This window comes from Osmia lignaria, chromosome 6 (assembly GCF_051020975.1).
Source record: "Osmia lignaria lignaria isolate PbOS001 chromosome 6, iyOsmLign1, whole genome shotgun sequence".
In the NCBI taxonomy this organism is placed as follows: Eukaryota; Metazoa; Arthropoda; class Insecta; order Hymenoptera; family Megachilidae; genus Osmia; species Osmia lignaria.
In genome coordinates this window covers 1,864,341-1,884,623 of record NC_135037.1, presented here as the reverse complement: position 1 = coordinate 1,884,623, position 20,283 = coordinate 1,864,341, and the positions used below count along the sequence as shown (strand labels likewise).

The 20,283-nt window shown below is 40.5% G+C and overlaps 1 protein-coding gene across 3 annotated transcripts; it reads left to right on the top strand.

Annotated features, from left to right (window-relative positions):
• The first annotated feature begins 313 nt into the window (after nt 1-313).
• Nucleotides 314-19,841, top strand: Kap-alpha1 (karyopherin alpha1). 3 transcript variants are annotated; one of them, XM_034318367.2, is made up of 9 exons: nt 15,940-16,315; nt 17,181-17,210; nt 17,351-17,557; nt 17,634-17,828; nt 17,919-18,139; nt 18,214-18,477; nt 18,548-18,752; nt 18,824-19,127; nt 19,208-19,841. In XM_034318367.2, the coding sequence occupies exons 3-9, from the start codon at nt 17,351-17,353 to the stop codon at nt 19,402-19,404; spliced, it is 1,593 nt and encodes a 530-aa protein (XP_034174258.1). In that variant the 5' UTR covers nt 15,940-16,315; nt 17,181-17,210; the 3' UTR covers nt 19,405-19,841. The 3 variants fall into 3 exon arrangements, with proteins under 3 accessions (XP_034174259.1, XP_034174258.1, XP_034174256.1); XM_034318368.2 differs by lacking the exons at nt 15,940-16,315; nt 17,181-17,210 and adding an exon at nt 314-456; XM_034318365.2 differs by lacking the exon at nt 17,181-17,210 and having other exon boundaries at nt 15,942-16,315.
• The last annotated feature ends 442 nt before the right edge of the window (nt 19,842-20,283 follow it).

Sequence of the window (20,283 nt, the reverse complement as noted above, 5' to 3'; positions counted from 1 at the left end):
GAAAAGCAGCCGTGTCACTCGCGCGCACAACGAGTTCAACGAAACACGGGAATGTTGATCACGTTTATTCTCTTCGATGTGAAATAGACGAACGAGCCAAGTGTTGAACGAGGGAGGAGAGAGAAGGAGAGATTAGAACGATACAGAAGCAGAGAGAGGTGAGAGGTGGTGAAAAGAGAGCGACAAAGAGTCGAGAGGGTAGGAGGAGAGAGGTTATGTGCAGACGACGACAGGAGAAATTCCAGCGGGCGGCAGCGCTGAGGTCCACGGATAGTTCGTCCGTTCCTTCGTTCCCCTCGTCCGATAAACTGACGATTCCACGACGATGATTCGAGAGGACCAATTGGGTGGGACGCGTCCGAAACTCGTTGAATTTTCGACGTCCGTCTTGCTGGGTTCCAGAGGCTGATGGTCACGAGTAGTTTTCAAGGACTCGGAGAACTCTTTGAATAAAAAGTAGGTACATAATTAAATTTCCTTATGATTCCGCATTACTCGTAGTCGCACTAAGAATCTTCCCGGTCTCTCTTTCGTGTCGGTTCGTATTCTTCTCGCTTCGTTTCTTGAAGGATCGCCCGACGTCTCGGGCAAGGTGTGTACGTATATATCGAGGAACAAATTTACAATACGGCGTGCACTGGCTACTTCCCAACTAATTATACACTATAATACACACTCTCCTGAACTGGGATAAAAGAAAGGAACGTTGAAAAAACAAAAAAACAAAAAAAACAACGAGAGGAGGGCAACGTGCACCGGTTATATCCTTGGAAACGAGCCGTGCAGGAAGCGATACGCTGCTCTTCTTCTGCCGCCTCTTCTTCCTCCTCCGCCGCCTTCTCCTTCTTTTCTACCGATTCTTTTCATTCGCGTACGCGTTTTTTTTATTTCGCACGCACAGAGGCTAAACACACGCGCACACTTTAAAGGAGACAGATCGGAGGGAAAGAATAGCGGGAAAAAGACGGAGAGAAGAAAGGAACGAGGGAAGTGCGACGGTATCGGGAGCTGATGCTAGGGCATCGCAGAGAGCGGGCAAGGCAGAAATGTCGGTGTTACTACCAGCTTGGAGTAGCAAGCACCGGTAAAACACGGTCCTAACTAACACACATGGAGACAGATTGGGGACTGCTGCTTCGGAGTTTACTATAGGATGGGACGGATGGTGATGGCGGCCGTAGCAGAGCAGCCACCGCCCCCATGCTTCTTCTCTCTCTCTTCGTCTCCCTTACCTTGTTCGACCGCCCCCCCTCCACCACAGTTTCTCTCTGCTGCTTCCCTCTACTCTTTTCCTTCTCCCCGTAACCGTTCCGACGGATCTCCTATTCTCCCCCTCTATACGTTATGACGGACACGCTGGAAACCCCCTCCTCTTCAACATCCAACTTATCCCCTTTCTCTCCGACATCTCCTCCTCTTGCTCTCGTCTCTTTACAGGTCTACTACTAGCCTTCCCTGGGCTACGAGATGTTATCCTCGAGCGATTCGTGCGTACTATATATTCGTCTACCCGTGTCGTCGCCACATCCCCTACCTGCGTCGCATCTCGGCGTGTGCGTTGGCCGCAATCAAGGTCAGGAGCGTAGCTGGTCAAATCGGCGCCCCATACTATTGATTGCAGCCTTTTTACCAGAGACGACGCCAAATAGCTGAAGGATAGGGTATACGGTTGCATCCCGTTGTTTTCAGCGCGGCTTTATGGATCGCGGTAGAGTTTCTTATCGTGACGCATTCGTTCACCGGAAACTTGGTATCTTTTGGCTCATTGGCTCACGGATGCGATTGCCTCGTTATTTATCTGCCGAAAGGAAGGATGCGCGCTACGACGATATTGTATTTGTTTCTGGATAGCTTCCTCTTCACGTGTTCTATGCTTGCGTGCTACTTAGGCTTCCTCCGGTTAACCCTTGTGGTAACAATCGGGATTTTCCTATAGTCGGGTTACTTGGGTATTTCAAACGTTTTTTATCGTTAATGTGGAAACGTTAAAAGGAGGTGAAAGGGGGTGAAACTCCTTAACCAAAAGAAGTCCGTGTTGCACCCAAGTGTACTTGTTAAAAAATATCTCAGGTTTGGTCTCTTCGGTTTCGTGACGTACAAAGATGACACGAGGTATTTTGCAACACTCGACACACCATGATCCGAATACCTCGGGCTCAGAGGGGAAACGCGATATCGCCCGTTCGGTTAGCGCGTGCGGTTATCTTCGCGTTGATTTCCTTGACTTTTCACCGCCGTGAGGTACATGTAATACGTTTCAAAGTAGACAAGAAGCTCTTATTCACGAGTCAACCTATCATCGACGACCTATCGATATCGGCGAAATTTTCCATTCGTTCATCCTCTTCCTAACAAGAATAGTAATAACGATAAACAGATCTAGAATTGCGAAAATATACTGACACTGGTATTATCGTCGGATAGGTAGCGTCACCTTTAGTCAAGGCGCTTCTGATAAACTTATTTGTCATTACTATTTGTGAAACAGTTTTGTGTAACTTAGACTTGCTTTAATTAAGAGGAGGAAGTGAACCAAACTCGCCAGGGTTTGTTCAAACTCCTCAATTCTTAGGCTCTCCCTAAATTCTCCCACAGCTTAAGGCAAGACTCCCCCTTTATTTTATTTAAATTATTAATTAACCATTGTCACTGGTATTTGGGCTGAAAATCTCTGACTTTGTATTTCTTTGAAATAATTCGAACGAACGTGGCACAGGCGGCAATGGGGAAAGAGTTAAGCCAGCGTGGTGAGGCAAGGTAGCTTTATCGTCGTTTTCGACGATATTGACGGCTAATGTTGTACGTACAGTCGCGACGAAAGCAGAGACGGCAAGCGGTGGCGGCAGTGTCCGATACTATTATTAGTGTGCAGCTGCCTGCGAATTACTGAATGAAAGGGAAGGACCGCTTCGAAACAATGTCCGAAAGAGACGGGAGCACGTTGCATCGCTTAAGCGACACGCATCTGACGATTATTTAGAGCCAACTATACTATACGTGTTGGTACATACATAAGCACGTTAGACGTAGCCCCGATTTTCATCTCCGCCTCATCGAGAACCGATTGATTCGATAATTAATACGTGATCGATTTTAATTAGCACACGTATAGTAATTTAAAGATAACGATACGGGTAAAGTGTTTGTAAGAATTCAGTATTCGAAGAAGTAATCAATCGGTGTACCGAGTGCAGTAAATTATTTCGAAAAGTCATTTGTCACGTATTCGAACATACGTATCAAGTTACAAACGGTCGGGCGATTATTTAACGTCGCCCAGGGTCTCTTTGAAAATGAGCAAAAGAGGTCTAGCTGAATCTTGTCTGATAAGTATAAACGTTGATTCACATACGAGGAGAGAATTGTCCGCGAAATTAATTTGTGAGATGGTCATATGTCTATTTCAGTCTCGCGTCACATGGAAGAATAAACGTACACGTTTCGCGTATACTTTCGCGCTCGAAATGACGATTGATGTGGCCTTAGGAAAATTTTCGATTTAACTAGTTTTCATTTTTTTTCAATTAATAATAAAATGATAGTGGAGTCGTGGTATCTAAAACGGTACCAACTTTTCAGAGGACCTAATATAGTTTACCGAATATTGTCTTTATTGTTAAAAAGTAGAAGAGTACAATTCTAGATAAAGGAATCACTGGATACAATTTTCTTACGTCCAAGCGCTAAACGAGAAGCGTAGGGATAGGATCGTTTAAAATCGGAGTTATATGCCAGCGAAAGCATAGCCGGACCACCTCCATTCAACAAATGCTGGCAATTAGTGGCAATAGTTGTCGACCCGCTCTCCCAAAGGTCCCATCATCTCGAGGTGTTGAATTTCTTGGTATCTTACCAGTTAAACTTCATTGTACCAACCTCCTTAGTTTAAACTCAACAATAATTTCTTCCAATATATAACTTCTTTTATTTCATGTCTTATGCATAAAAAAGGAAAATAAGGTGTATGATACAATATAGTGAAACATGTCTCTATTTTTATATTTCATTAAGAATTATTTATTTACTTATTATTTACACCTTACTCATACATCAAATGTTTCTCAGATCTTCTCTATTTTTGATTAACGAAATAAACTCCCAAATCCCTGATGAATACGGTACTGCGCGATCTCCGGTGTGGCGGGTCCAGCGATGACGCGGAGATCACCGAGCGTGTCCGAAGTCGGCCGATGTTAATCGAGTGGGAGTCGAAGGTGGCCGATGGTGGGGGGGGGACGGTCTCGTTCGGAGGGGAATCCCCTGATGCCGGTGCTGTGGTGACCACACCGTGTCCCTTTTTGTTGCCGCCCATTAGGCGCCACCGCGGCGTGATTCGCAACCGTGTTTCTTTATCTTCAGCGTAGCGAAGTCCCGGCTAAACTATACGATCTCGACCGATTGCTTGCACGCGTTCTTGCCTATCTTTTCACCCTGGTTTTTTTCCGTCTCTGTCTCTTCCTCCCTTGCGGATCAGACAATAGCAGAGTGAATCACCGGGTGTAGGTACAAGAGGTTCCCGATGTATGCGCAGAGATAAGTCGCCGCGTGCCACGTTTCGTGTTCCGTCTATCGCGTTTCTTCATTTGAATTAGAGAAATATTCCGTGTAGGAAAGATCCGAGTATACTTTTTTCTTTTTATGAAATATCCACCATTTTACTGCGGACGATTTTTAGAATGGTCCACGGAAGGAAGGGTGCTAGGTTTATCGGACTTATCTCCTCTTAAAGATATTGATACCTTTTTACCGAGAGTATAATCACGTTCGAACGCTGTTTATCTCAAACTATATATTAATCAACGGAGATAGAGATAATAAACGTCCAGACTTTTTCTCCTGTTCGTCTCCGTAGAATTTAGTGTAACTCTTTTCTTGGCTCCCATTTTTTTTTTTTTTTACGTCTTATGAAAAACGATCGTGTTTTTATCTTCTCGTTCGGGGATACATTGGGAGGGAACGAAAAGAAGCTGTACGACGTGGAATCGTTCGATGGAAGCCAGTCGTCGTTGCTTTGTTTGGTTATTGTTCTAGAGACCGTCAGTCAATCGTGTTTTACCAAAGGTTGCGCTTTCTTCTTGCTCAGATAGCACGCGCCTTTGTGCTACCGTTTTTCACGGATGACTGATGCGCTGCCCTGTTTCTTTGCTCTTCTGTTCGACACACCGATGAGTTCATTGCGACCGAATCGATGTTCTCTGATTCATTGCTTGCAGCCAGGATTTTACGCGTATATTTACTTGGAATCGTTTGAAAAAACCCTTGATTATTTTGGAGAAAATTTTGGAAAAATTACTCTGATCGGTGGTTTGCAAATGACAGAATGAAATTAACTGTTGTTATTAAAAATTTGAAAAATTACTGCGCTGTGATAATATTTTCTTAACGAACCATGTTTGGAAAATGCTGATATTTATTTGTTAAAACCCATTGTTATTCGGTGAAGGGGACGTGTAAGTTATCGTCTCGGTCTTTATCGTTTCTCCTGGAAAACGTGCGTTTTTTACTCCGGTCCGCTCGAATTTCACCGTATCTTACAACCTTTACCCCGGTCACCTATTCAAGACGAACGCAAACGCCAAGGTTCGACAATTTGTCAGAACGAATGGGGACTGGTCGGTTGCATGTACACTTGTGTATAGACTGATTCATAGAACTGTTTACAGAATTTACATTTTGCATTTTGAAAATTACCTACCCCCTTGAAACTTCAAAATGCTAATGCAATTATAGAAATTACATGAAAGTATTTCATACTTTCTATGCATTTTCCAATCATAGTACAAAGACTCCATAACTGTCTATGATACAATTAAAAAAAAAAAAAAAAAAAAAAAAACAATATGCCAAATCTTACAATAGTGCATTTGCATTAAAATTTGAATCAATTAATATGTTTATAAAATAAATATGAACATTTTGTTTATTAAGGTACAAGATTTAATTGCAAAATACAAAAGGTATAGAAATTGGTCAATTTCAAACAGTGAAGTGTTCGATTATATTGAAACAGGGTTCCCCTAGGAGCAATGGTATCGTGAGAGGATGAAAATCTCGTGTTACGTGGATCACCCTGTATATAGGTATAGAAACTTACAGAAACTCGGCCGGATCTGTAAAACTGAAGGCTCGTGGACAAAAACCTGACCTCTCGAACAACTGTGCACCATGTGTGCGCCACTTGTGCGCTCTCTTCTCCCATTCTCTTTCATTCTAACGCTCTTCTCACCCTCGCTCGTTCTTCGTCTGCTCCTGGTACCCATGCTTACCCATTTCTCTCCAACAAACTTCCCGATCGCGATTAATCAGGTATACGGCGAAACTGGGATCTGGAATCTGCGCCAAGAACAGTCTCTTTTATGCATACTTCTCTTCTTTTACCGCTCTGTTTTCTTTAACTTGCGCCGGATACACGATCACCATTTTGTACCTTTCTTCCTTAGATCTTTTTTCCTGGGACGATTCTGTTTTTCTCATTAACCCTCAGTGACAGGAGTGACGGAATTGGGTCTACGGTGATGGATTTACAATATTTCTTTGAAAACTGTTTATCGGATAAAAATGTTTCTCAAGGGTGGTTTATGATCAACTCGATCCAAGGGTAACCCTTGAATGACTCAGCATATGATTTAGAATTATAATTTAATTTTAAATAGCGATGGAGTTCATTTTTTATAAGTGTCAATATTTCACAGATGGAAATTTCAAATTCCGTCGTTCATTAATTCTTATTTCCAAAGTTAGGCCATTACGCGTTGGACCATTGCGATCAATAATCACGACGTGAACTAATACGCGTTATCGTAACGATACAAGGGCCGGGGACATTTTTAATGCCCGTCATGGATAAGTCACGGCTAGCATGTACGAGCACGAACAATGTTAAGCATCCAGCCTATAACGCGTATAAATGTATGACGGGGGTCAAACGGGCAAATATTTGTTATACACGTTCGGATTTCTGTTTGCTATGAAAGTACGCGTTTGCAAAATAAGATAAACAGGAGTCCTGCCACCGTACGCACACTACTTATTTCTACTTTTCCACTGCGAGTCCAATCGACAGATACCGGAAGCGTGTTTGCTCTTAAACATCGTATATCCGGTCGGTAAACAAAGGAACCTCTTAAAAAGGTGACCCACCTTCGAGAAGTTAAATAAAGATTGCTTACAAGACACGATGCCTTTAATCATGATGATTCACGAATCTAACAGGGAACAAAGGTACTCGTGCAACACGAGGGAATTAGGTTATTTAAGTTTCGCCAGCCAGACACTTCGTGGAATTGTTTCTTAGCCGGAATTCATTAATCTAATTATTTTATTGGACGAATTAGAATTGAAGAAGTAACAATTTTCAATGGAACCATAAATTTGAATCACCAATCGTTCACCATATTTTTATTAATTTTTCTATCTATTCGTGACAGAATTTGCATGATTATTCAGTAAAATTCAGCTCTAGGATGTTATAATAATAAAAAGCTAAAAGAAGCTAAGGTTCACCTTCAGCGAACCGAATGAAGTCGTCCTCGTTGTTTCCAATTCGAAAGAACGGGCTCCTACTAACAGCGATGCAATTTGAAACGGGTCGCCGGCAATTAGATCAACTTTCATACAGTCGCCTTTTCGTTGCAACGTGTCCAGGTTACACTGTATAACCTGTCGGTCCGTAAAGGCGGACATATTAGCAGTCGGAGGTTGGTTCACGCCCATCGGTCCTCCGACTTGTAGCTTTTATTTCATCACTTTCCGTGTTACCATTCCTCTCGTTCCATCGAGACCATCGAATCTTTTTTGCTGGTTAGGAAGAAGAAGGAATGGAGTCGAACCTTATCGAGGCCTGCGGTGTAATTCAATCGCGATTCAAAGTATTCAACACCACGTGGTGGCTTCTTCTTACAGGGAAAAATGGTGAAAAAGTTGAAGTGATCGATTTTTTGAATGGTCCAGCCAGAAGATGGACAAGAGGGAACGTGGGACACGGTGTGGTCCTTAGGTCCAGAGAAAAAGCAGAAGAGCGCGGGGGCTAGTTTACCTATGGCTCGGCACGGCAATAACGATGGTCGCCATATGGGCGACAGCCCGGGGGCCCAGGGAACGCTCACCTTCCTCTTGGTGCCCTTATGCGGGCCAGATTTGACGGGCTAGGTATACATACGTGGAAAGGGCTGTCTGCCATTCCCCTCCCGAGGAACGATTCTGCAAAAACGTGGCGACGAGATCGTACGCGTGACTCATCAATAAATTCGACTATGCGTGCTGCTCGAGTGTACGCCAGTTCCCACGAGGAAATCCCGCTCCCACCTCCCGTGTGTCTCTCTTCATTGGCCGTCTAATGTCGTCCCTGTTCACCGCTGATCCATCCAAGGAACGAAGAATCAACCAGGGAATTGTCTGTTCAAATTTTAATTAGTTACCTTTGCAATTAAGTGACGACGCACCTGGTGCGTCCGATACTTTCTGCGCAATGTAACTAATGACACACCTGGTGTGTCTTGTACTATCAGCATAAAAATTGAAAATGAAATATTAAGAATTTTTGAATTACAATAAAATTAAGTTGGCGTCGTGTTGCATTCGTATCGACGTTTTACGAACAGGTTGAAATTATCTAGGTCGTGTATTCGCACTTTCGACGTGGCCATCGGAAATGTGTTTCGCACGTGCTAATTCCGTTTCACGGGAACCATCACGTTTTAACGTCGAGATTTTACCGACAAATAAATTGGGTGTTGTATAATGCCGTATGTAAATTAAGGAAATAATATTGCATTGAAAAGATGTAGTAAAGAAGGAAATAGAAATAGAAAAATTTATCCAGGTGTTGCGAATTGTAATGGTGAAGGATTTTACAGTGGCTAAAGGTGCTTGAAATGGCGGTAATTGGAAAGGCCCGTAAACGAGGTGCGAAGTGGCCATAAATCTGACCATTAGCCGTGTTACAATGGACACCAGTCGTGTTTTATCGCGTTCGACAGCCGCTGGAGAATAGATTTTTCGTTGATACGTGACAAATCGCGACTGTACGTATCGCGATAAAACCAGAATTTCCTCGTGACGCCATGCTCTGAATCGCTTTTCCATCCTGATGTTATTGTATTTCCTTTCATACGAAACATTCGCCGATCGTGAACACTCAATCCTGAAAAAATATTAGTTTACACTCACAATCAGTTTATGATTTATTTACCATGTAATTGCAGATAACGCAAATCATGCAAACATGTAATATGCAAAATAGAAAATATACTAATGACAAAACAAATGATCTTTTATGGAAATATGCATTTGCATGAATATCCATAGTGTACTCATCAACAAAGCGCTACGATACAGTGTCTCAGGTGTACAACATGCACGTCGCGTTTCGCGTAATGAAATGCAAGCGCGTGCACACGCATCCGCGAACAGTACTGTTTGCAAGAATGATTTGTGTCGCACGATCGACCGACAGATATTTCATGAAACCCAGTTGTACCTCAACCAACTCTCTGATTTTTCCATGGATCGCGTTTGTCAAATTGACTTTGATAATAAATTGAACAACTCGTGGGGTGTATTTCATTGTTCAAAACGAAATACGTGTTTCAGTGATGGTATTAAGTTGTTGCAGCATCGTTTTATGATATAAAAATATTGCAAAATTGCACTTGAGTTTTCCGGGGGCTGAGGGAGGTTCTATAAAATTTTAGAATTTTAGAATCTTAGTATCTTAGAATTAAAAAATTCTGGAATTTTAAAATAACGAGCGAGCCACCCTGCAATTGCACTTTTTCCTTTGAGCCCCACCCACTAAAATTTCCCTCGCTATTCCAAAACGATTCATCTAGATTTCCCGTTCGATCGCGAATCGAAACGGCCAACTTCCGTCGAGACAAAAGGTTAAAGGGATTGCGGTTACGCGTTCTGGGAAGGTGAGCGGAGGAAAATGCAGCCACAGTGTCGATGGATATTGGATATGGACGATGGGGTGGCTATGTGTGCATCGTGCACGAGCCACGGGGTAGCAAAGCTAAGCCAGTAATGCAATAACTTGAATAGATGGCTATGCAGGCGGAAAGAACATAACCTACCCCCTAGTCACCCTATCTCTGCTTTCTTCGTCCTTGTCCAATCTCTCCCACCCCCTGTCCCAGTCTCTCCCTCGCACCTATGGCTTCCCCGAACACGTAGGTACATACGAATCGGCGCACGTAGCATAACCACTCGGACTGTGCCAGGAGGGTGAAACCAGACGGGATTTCAACCCCGAATACAGTCGGTTACGTTAAAAGGCTTTTAATATGCGCGCTCGTTCACTTACCCGATTCGACCGGGATCCCAGGCAAAATCGAAATCATCCTCGAGGGTTTCCATTCTTTCTTTCTTTCTTTATTTTTTCTTCATTTTAATTACAAGCGTGTTTTGCGAACAATCGATGCGATTGGATTTGCGTTTATTCGCGATGCTTTCATCTTTTATCTCTTCGTGTTAAGTCACTTGTTAACGAGGGTGATGCGTACACGTGTTAGTTGATGCGAGTGATCGACCAAGCGAATAAAAATCATGAGAACTATAAAGATTAATAACTGATCGGTTTAACATTTGTTCAGTTCGTACCGGGTCATTTTTCACCCAACGTCTTGAGCTGTATGTTCCATTTTAAAAGAAATCTTAAGTGTAAGTTTTTTACTACAATTCTTTTTAAATTAATTCACTGCTTAATTGTATACTACCGGTGTACAGAAGTAAAATTGTACATCAAACGTCTCGTTAAAATTACGTTGCTTCCCTGCACTTAAATCGTCCCCATTGTACCCCAATTAAAATCAATCAATTTATACATCTTAACAATAACTCGAGGCTGGCTTCGATTCAGCATGCTCAAACGAACAAATATATTCAACATATAACACGTTTTTCAAACGTAAAATGAAGAGAACGCGAAATTTTTAAAACTACCCCTGTAAGAAATTCATAGAAAAAAGGTGGCATGGGAAATCTGATAATGAACGATTTTATCACCGAAAAGTCATATTCCGACACACATTCGATAGTTTACGGTCACGTGAAATCAGAAGCGAGCCGGATGAAGGAAGGAAAAGGGAGATGAACGTTACGGGGTGCAGGAGCGAGTACCGCGAGGGGGTGAACTCTCCGTCTTCGTTTCTCTTTGCGAAGAGAAAGACGAAACATGCTCAGGCTCACATATTACGGCGCACGTCAGTATTTAAACACGCTTGATGGGAAGGTGGTGCACGAGGGTGAAATCTGGTCCCCATTGTGCTCAGGTGTGAGGCGTGTGCGCAAGGGCTGAAACAGGGACGAGGCAGGGAGGGTAGGACGACGGTGAGGAGGGTGGATTTGCACACGCGGCACGAGCCGCTTCAACAAAGGGATGGAACAGATTGGAAGCCATTCATTCATTCGGTTGCCCTGTATTTTTTTCCCTGTATTTGACTGGCAGAGCATCGACCACCCTCCTGCCCTTCTACTCTCCCTTTTACTATACCCTGACCACCTTTTACCTAGACGGGGACCTGACTACAGGTACGGTCAATTACTATTTCTATCTTCTTCTTCTTTTTTTTTCTTTTATATGCTTTAAAAATGATCCTTGAATTTTTTGTAAATTGATGAAATAGGTGTTTCTTTTCTAATGAATTTAATAGATTTATTCTTTTTTTTTAATATTAAAATTATTGGCATACTGAAAATATCTATAATATTTTCAATACACATTATTTTCTTGTTATTATTTGAATTTACAGATTTACAGATTTATTGTATCTTTTGGAAAACCATCTACGTTGTAGCAAAACGATAAATACGCACGACGAATGAGCTTGTGTAAGCTCGCATTCGAACTTACCATTGGCCCGTGTTTGACCCCGCGAAAATCAATATCTGTCGGGAAACTTAAGTACGCCGAGGGTGGTGTGTACCTTTTGATATTTTGTATCCAAAACGAGTACACGAGTTTCATCGATTTTCTATTCCAATGTCTGTTTATTAATATACACTTCTTTCACTATGAAAGAAAAACGATTCTTCATGAAAATTATATAAACAATCGTTTGATTTATTATGTAATTCAATGTTCACCTCGTGAACGATTGAATTGGAAGCCTAACGATCCAAAGCATCTTTACGTTTCTGGGAACGATAAAAAAGAAAGAGTCGGGGTCATGGTGTAAGATCAAGTTGCCTGGTTAAAATAAGAGAACAGATGAAAGGATGTTGTGGCCGACGAAGGAAATATAAAGTAGAAAACGATAGCGCTATCAGCCGGCTGGAATAAGCGAAGGTGAGGTCCCGCTTATGATGTTGGTCGTAAATAAAAATTATCATCGGCTCCGTGTTAACGTTGCACCGTACACCTCGCCCATATTCCATTTCAAAAACAAAATGAATCAACGAGTGACCAAAATGGACATAAATGTAAAATTCTAAAATTCTAAGAATATTAGTAGACTGTCGATAGTTGAAGTATTTAATGTCTACTTTGAAGATGTTTGATGAATGTCTACACTGAAACGAGTCCAAAGAAAATGACTCAAGTAGCTTCAAGAAAGTTTCCTATGACTCTAAGGCACACAGACGATTTATCGTGAGCGTGCGATATCTCACGGTTCTCCAAGAAAGACCGTTCAAGGTACAGTGGTATGGCTCAGGGCTCGTTGCTGATTGAATGCGTCAATTCACATTAATGCCAGTGTGTAGAGAAGACCGAGAGGAGAATTAACTGGCTAGGGGATCGGTGGAATTGACTTTATCACGGATCTAAATTCGGCACCGTACTCTTCACGTGACTCACTATTCCGTGGATCGAAATATGTGGGTCCACGTGGTGGGTACCTGGTCGAAAGTTTACCGCTTTTTTCCTACCACCTTCGGATACGACTTGTCGCCGCGTAGGTGAACTCGTATACTTCTTAACGAGCATGCGGGTTCAACGCTGGAAATTCCGCTCGATTTAACCGTAATTGTTTAATTGAAGATACTCCCAGAGACGCTGGTCGAGTTAATTGCTGACGTGGACGGGTCTCCCTGAAAATTCGCGTGAAACTGGGATTAAAAGTAAACGTATTAATTATTCTTATATAAATACGCCATATTTATTGGAAATACAGTGCTATATGATGGCTCGTTATATTTATACAAAGTAAAATTTTAATTGAACAAAGAAATGAATTTGGCTCCAGGTAAAAATTGGTACGTTTTTTTCTAATTAATTATGGGAATGCAACGAGTTCCAAAGCGAACATAATGCATTTTAGTTAGTTTCATCGAAGAAGGACCGTACCTTACCCCATCGTGCGAAATCGTCGGGGGTACATAGATCCGCTCAGACTGGCAATCGGTCGTACGGGGGTGAAAATCGTGGCACGTGACCCGCGGGTACTCGTTCACAGGGGGAAGTTAGCCCTGCACCATCGACCCTGTTCTTTCTACGAGTTACCTTTACTGCGTTTACTATTCTCCATTGTGCATGGCTACCATACGGGACCGTGCAAAGGAGGCTGCGAGAGAGATCGCGTGAGTCATCCCTGTCGAGCTGTTACCAGTGGCGTAGAAACAAATTCGTCAATACCTAAACGTATTGATAAAAGAATATCTAAATTATCGAATAAATAGAATTTCATTTCGATGAGATGAAATTTAACATGATAAATCAAGGATTTTTCCCGAGAAATATCGTTAAAACGACGGTGTCGTTGTTTTCGATGGAAACGGGCCAATTCGTCACTTGAAGTCGCCTCGGGGTACCTTGCATTCCATGATAGGAACTTTAAAAAAAGACCGGCTCGCGAGCGGTCTAAAAAAAGTCTTTTTACGAGTTCCATTTTCCAGAAGACGGTGGAGCGAAACACCGTGGCGTCGTTCGTTCGCTACTTACACGGTGCTAACAATGTGTATTTCATTTTAAATGGCCGTTCCGTCGCGTAGGTGACTCCCGATATTGCCACCCGGTCCACCGACAAAGATCTTCGTCGTCTCCGTAACGATTTCCTTTGTTCATCGCGAGATAAAAGCAGCGACCCTGGACCGCGTTTGGCCCGCGTTTGTTGCCACTGCTTTCGAGGAGATCATAACGCGATCGTTAAAGGGACGAACGCTTTGGCAGTGACGTTTAGTCGGTCACACACGACGCTAAGTTGATTTCATTTTCCTCGTTGACGATTAGATGGATGCGGGCGAACCCTAATCATGGTACAAAGGTAAGGCACCCATGGGTCTAACAACTTCTTTTCAAAAATTTAAAGATATTAAAAGGTTTATATTGTTGTTTTTATCAAATTTTATACTTTAAGTTGATGTGCCATTTTGTGGTAGTTTTATGCCATAAAGTTATATCAAACTGTCATTGTTTAATATAATTAACAATCAATCAATTTGTTGTTAAAAATATTGATGAAATAATTATGTAGACGTTTTTAACATAATATTGGTTTTTTTTTTTTTAATAAAAATCTTATACCTACGTCACTGTATCCAGCCTCGATGCATCAGTCCAGCTTGCATCTGTATGTATTTATGCTGGGGGAGCCCCTATGTGACATCATCCCCCTCCATGCGTGCGGCTGATTCGTTTCGCTGGCTGACTTCTGTCGCCTAACTCCAAAACACCCCTGGACCCTGCCACCTCCCTTTACCTTTAATCTTTATCAATCCATCCAGCCGAGCCAGAATCGAACCAAGGAACGGACGGCGCCGTGCATTATTCACGCCCGATAGCTCCCTCAACCCTCTGTGTCCTTCGAGCTTTGCCTTCCACCACCAACGCCAACCACCCTTTCCTACCTTCGTGTTCGCTAAATACTTTCTGTCGATTTCACTGTTTTCTCTGTAACTCGCTATCTTCATTTTTGTATACCGATTCAATTGGCAATTCATCCATCACACAATACCCTTTTTTATTTTTTAATAAAATAATTATATTTATATTGGGTATATTGTTTTTTAGATTATATGATTTTCATATGTTTTAAAGTATACAGAACAAAAAATCATGGTCTCATGTGGGAATTGTGTACGTCACATACATGTGGCGCTGGTAACAAATGTGTTAAAGTTTGTTGATGATAGCTTTTATTTGATCATAAGGGAAACTTGAAAATTTAATTTTTTTTAGTTTCTTGTGTGATATAATGAAGGGTTGGATGAATCTGTTATTCTAAAAATGTTTATCAGAAAATTTATTATTTATAATATTTACAACATTTTCAAAGCATATATTTAATTGTTTTACAGCTTGTAATTGAATGAAGAATCTTCCAGGTTGCTTTACAGGTCACATTGTATAGGGGTTTAAGCCGAAATAGGCGTACAGGTAGGTGGAGTCTTATGAACACGCCAAACCAATGGGTCGCCACACCTACTATCATCATTCGTTTCCGCTTCTTTACCTGAACGAAAGGTAGGAATCTTTGTGGAACCCAAAGAAGAGAGGTGTAATTTTAAAAGAGCCTCCTCCTCTCCCTAAATGGCTAACATTTTCAATCTCTTCCTCTTTATTCCTTTTTTATCAATAATTTATTACAAAAATCACGATAAATTATATATTTCAGATGTTAATAATAATAACATAATAATGTTATATTTAATTGTTTTATCATTGAAGCAGAAATATTTCAATAGGAAAGCTGGTTTTAAAAATTTTTAAGCGTAATTTATTGAACAATAAATTTGTCAATTTTAGTATTGTAAAATACATTATCGGAACAATTTATTATTATATTATTTATTCTTTTAATAATATTCATCTCAAATAATATTCTTTCACCTTTTGAATTCGTATAGAAACAGTATTTCCGGTTATTACGTCAAACGCAATCCGTTCAATGATTGTGCGTTCGCAAACGCATCCATATGATACCTATTTCTGCATTTCCTTTGTAATCGAATTTCCACCAATCCGAAGCGCGATGAACGGTAAATGGAGATTTTTCGAACACGGAAACGAACCTGTGGAAAATTTTCGCAAATTTCATTCTCGCGTCTGTTGAATCTTTCTTCTCGAACAGTTTTATAGTTTCTCAAGTGATATATCCGTGAACTTCTAGAAATTATATTCGCTACAATTTGAAGAGGTTTTCAAGCGCGCTAAAATTAACTCGGTGGAAATTGGAAAAGTCTGATAAATATGACTGTTCGAACCGACCTATCAGCGTTTCGCAAGTGTGGCCCGTGATTCCTTGCGCGTTGGAGTTCAGATCAAGGTTTTCTGATCGGTCGTCATAGTTTGAGGAGGTGAAAAGTCTGGCGGTGCTTACGCGATATTCTTTATGAAATCTTATATTTAACGGTTGGCTCCTGAATTCCTTTCGCAGCCGTAAGTACAAGAGTTTAACTACCTTTTACGTGAGAGGACCTACTTTGGAATTCGTATTGCGACGTACGCGAGAGCTCGAGATGTTTCCAGACGAACGTCAGTCTTTCCGTTCCCGTCGATGCCAAAATGTCTAATCTAGCATATCTATCGTAGAAGAGAAAGAATATCTTGTAAACAAATACTTGGGGTTTTCTATTCTACAATTTTTATCGCATCTTGTTTTAGAATTTAGTATCGTCGAGGCTACACCCCTATCTTCAACATCGTCACTGAATTAATACCTAACCCTCAATAGCTCATTGTCAAGCAGTTTCAAGGTATTTCTGTAACCCCCCCATTGACGACTCAGCTAATGATCACAGAATAACCTGTATCTACATTTTCTCTTACCTTTCGTTTCATGAATAAATAAATACGTTTTTTAATCAAATCATTTAGTACATTGTTATATTGATACAAAATTGTTATTTTTGGTCTTACATATAACTGTTTCATCCATCATACCATGTATGTGCATATTTAATAATATTGTGTACTGTAGTAATGATGCTCTTTTATTAAAATATTATTAATGTAAATTATATGATTTAATGTATTCATTTGAAAAAATTATTTTGTTCCATGATATAAAATATTATATCCTCCATAATAAAAATAATTTTTAGCATGTAAAAACACAAAGCCAAGTTAATCATTGAATTTGATAATTACATTTAAAAATACATGTTGATTGTGTAACATGAAATTATTGGTGAAAAAAATTTTATGATAAACTTGGCTCCAGCTTAATAATTATAAATAACTCTTTAGGAATGTCATGATTGTACTAATTAATAATTTCTAATATAAAATTTCTACTTTATAGTTTGATTCTGCTTAAACAAAGAAATTTAAGGTATTATATAATAAATTTGACTTTTATTAGATGTATACATGAAGTATATCTTAAGAGGAATATAATTAAAAATTATAGATGTTTTTTGCCTTAACAGATCCAAAAGTACTAATATATAGTAATTTCCACATTTTTTGCAGATGTCAGCCACAACTACACATAAATACCGTTACAAAAATGTGGGCTTGGACTCACAAGAACTACGCAGACGTAGGGAAGAGGAAGGTGTTCAATTAAGGAAACAAAAAAGAGAACAACAGTTGTCAAAGAGACGCAATGTTCCTAATATGGTAGCTGATGATGACAGTGTTGCTACAGATGAAAGCGTATTTCCTGTACCACCAATAGTAACTTTGCATTATTAGAATTGGAAATAAATATTTTTCTATCAATTTACTGATTCAAAAATGTCATTTGTTTCAGCAAACACCTACTATAACACCAGAAATAGTGCAAGAACTATACAATCCTAATCCAGAGCTTCAATTGAAAGCTACACAGAACTTTAGGAAAATGTTATCCAGGGAACCGAACCCTCCGATAAACGAAGTCGTAGAAACGGGAATCGTACCTAGATTCGTTGAATTTTTGCAAAATAATGAGAATTTTACTCTACAGGTTGATAGATGAAAAACGTCTTTTTGTTAACGAATAATTCAGTTCATATTGAAAACAGGATAACGTAAATGACATTTGTAATTATTTCAGTTTGAAGCAGCTTGGGCTTTAACAAATATAGCCAGCGGAACGTCTCAACAAACTCGTGTAGTGATCGAGGCAGGGGCTGTACCCATCTTCATATCACTACTCGGGTCTACGCACGAGGACGTTCAAGAGCAGGCTGTTTGGGCATTGGGCAATATTGCAGGAGATAGTCCTGAATGTAGGGATCATGTATTAGCCAGTGGAATACTCACTCCCCTGCTGCAGTAAGTTTCAGCAGTGCATCGTCGTTTAATATTAACTTTCACTTTGAATTTCATAAAATGAATTCTTATTTCAGACTTCTCTCAAAAGGGACACGTTTGTCGATGACACGCAATGCGGTATGGGCATTATCGAACCTTTGTCGAGGCAAGAATCCAGCGCCAGATTTCGCGAAAGTCGCGCCATGTTTGCCAGTTTTAGCTCATCTTCTTACTCACACCGATAGCGATGTTCTTGCTGATGCTTGTTGGGCTCTATCCTATCTAAGCGATGGACCGAACGACAAGATCCAGGCAGTTATCGATGCAGGTGTTTGCAGACGTCTAGTGGAGCTACTCATGTAAATATATAGTTAACGTTATACGTGTGACTTAAATTTGTTAATTATACTAATGAGTTTGACGTTTCAGGCATCAACAACACAACGTTATAAGTGCAGCTCTACGAGCAGTGGGTAACATAGTTACCGGCGACGACGTCCAAACACAAGTCGTTCTTAACTGCTCCGCATTACATTGCTTGTTGCATCTGTTGAATTCACCCCGCGAGACTATCCGCAAAGAAGCTTGCTGGACAATTTCTAACATCACGGCTGGAAATCCTCACCAAATCCAGGTTCGTACGTGGTTCTAGAAAAATGTATAATTTGTAAGATATTTTGAAGTTAATGGATTTTCTTTTAACAGGCTGTTATCGATGCTGATATATTCCCAGTTCTGATTGATATTTTGGGGAAAGCTGAATTCAAGACTCGTAAAGAAGCGGCATGGGCTATCACAAATGCCACCAGCGGTGGTACACCCGAGCAGATACGTTACCTAGCCGCAGAAGGATGCATTCCACCATTGTGCGACTTACTAACTGTAATGGATGCTAAGATCGTTCAAGTTGCTCTGAACGGTTTAGAAAACATCTTGCGTCTTGGGGACCAGGATGCTGCCGCGCATAACAGTGTCAATCAGTATGCGGTATTGATCGAAGAATGTTACGGTTGGTATATATGTGTTAAAAGAGGGGATTAAGAAAGAATTTATTATGCTATTAAACGAATGTTTCTGGTGTGTTTTCAGGCCTAAACAAAATAGAATTTTTGCAATCACATCAAAATATTGAAATCTATCAGAAGGCCTTTGATATGATCGAACGGTACTTCGGTTCGGAAGAAGAGGATACGCGAGTCGTACCTACCATAGACGCGCAAGGACAACAGTTTCAGTTTAGAGCACCCGATTCGTCTCAGCTACCAGTTCAAGGCTTCGAGTTTTAATCGGTTAATTTTAATCGAGTCTCCAAATGTATCACCAGATTCAATCTTGTTTCGTTCATTGAATTTACGACTATTTCTCGTAAGAAAAAGAAGAAGAAAAAAAACAAATAAGGACAATCTTCGAAGTGGAAAATCAATCGATCGGATACAAAAGAATAGTATATTTATACATATACTTTGAATTCGTTTGTATGAAACAGAATATCAGTAAAAATCTCGAAGTAATCAGGTTTTTGCTCGACGATAAAGATGAGTAAAATGTTTATACGCAGTTATTTTAAGTGGTTTTCTCTTATTATTTTTAGCTACACCATACGCATCGCTCTAAGTTTATTAAAACGCGACTGTGTTTAACGAACTTACACCAAATTGTGACAACGCTTTCCCTTGGGCGTTAAAGCAGTTTGGATGGATTCGTTTTCTTTTCTTTTTTTTTTCTTTCTTTGAATTCGTGCATACGACGTATTTAGTATGAAACGTTCAGTTAATTAAAATTAACAGATATCATAGTGCTTAAGTAGATAAGTACAGAAATATTGATCAGGACGATTTACTTGAGATAGACCTGTACCTTGTACGACCTACGACTGACTCAGAATTACGAAAAAACTTGCACAACCGGCAAGACACTAACGACTGAAGTACGCGACTACGTAGCCAACACGGACAACATTACGCAACGCGGTACTCACATCCTTACTACATTAGGTAGGAACATGACCAATTAAACTTTTTTACTGTAAATACGTATCTTGTAATTTTAAGGCTATTCTATACAGAGTGCCCTTAAAAAACGAAGCCACACTTGTGTCACCCTAGCAATATTTATTTTTTTTTTTTTATTATTATAAATGATTCTATTTAATATCGGCACAAGTG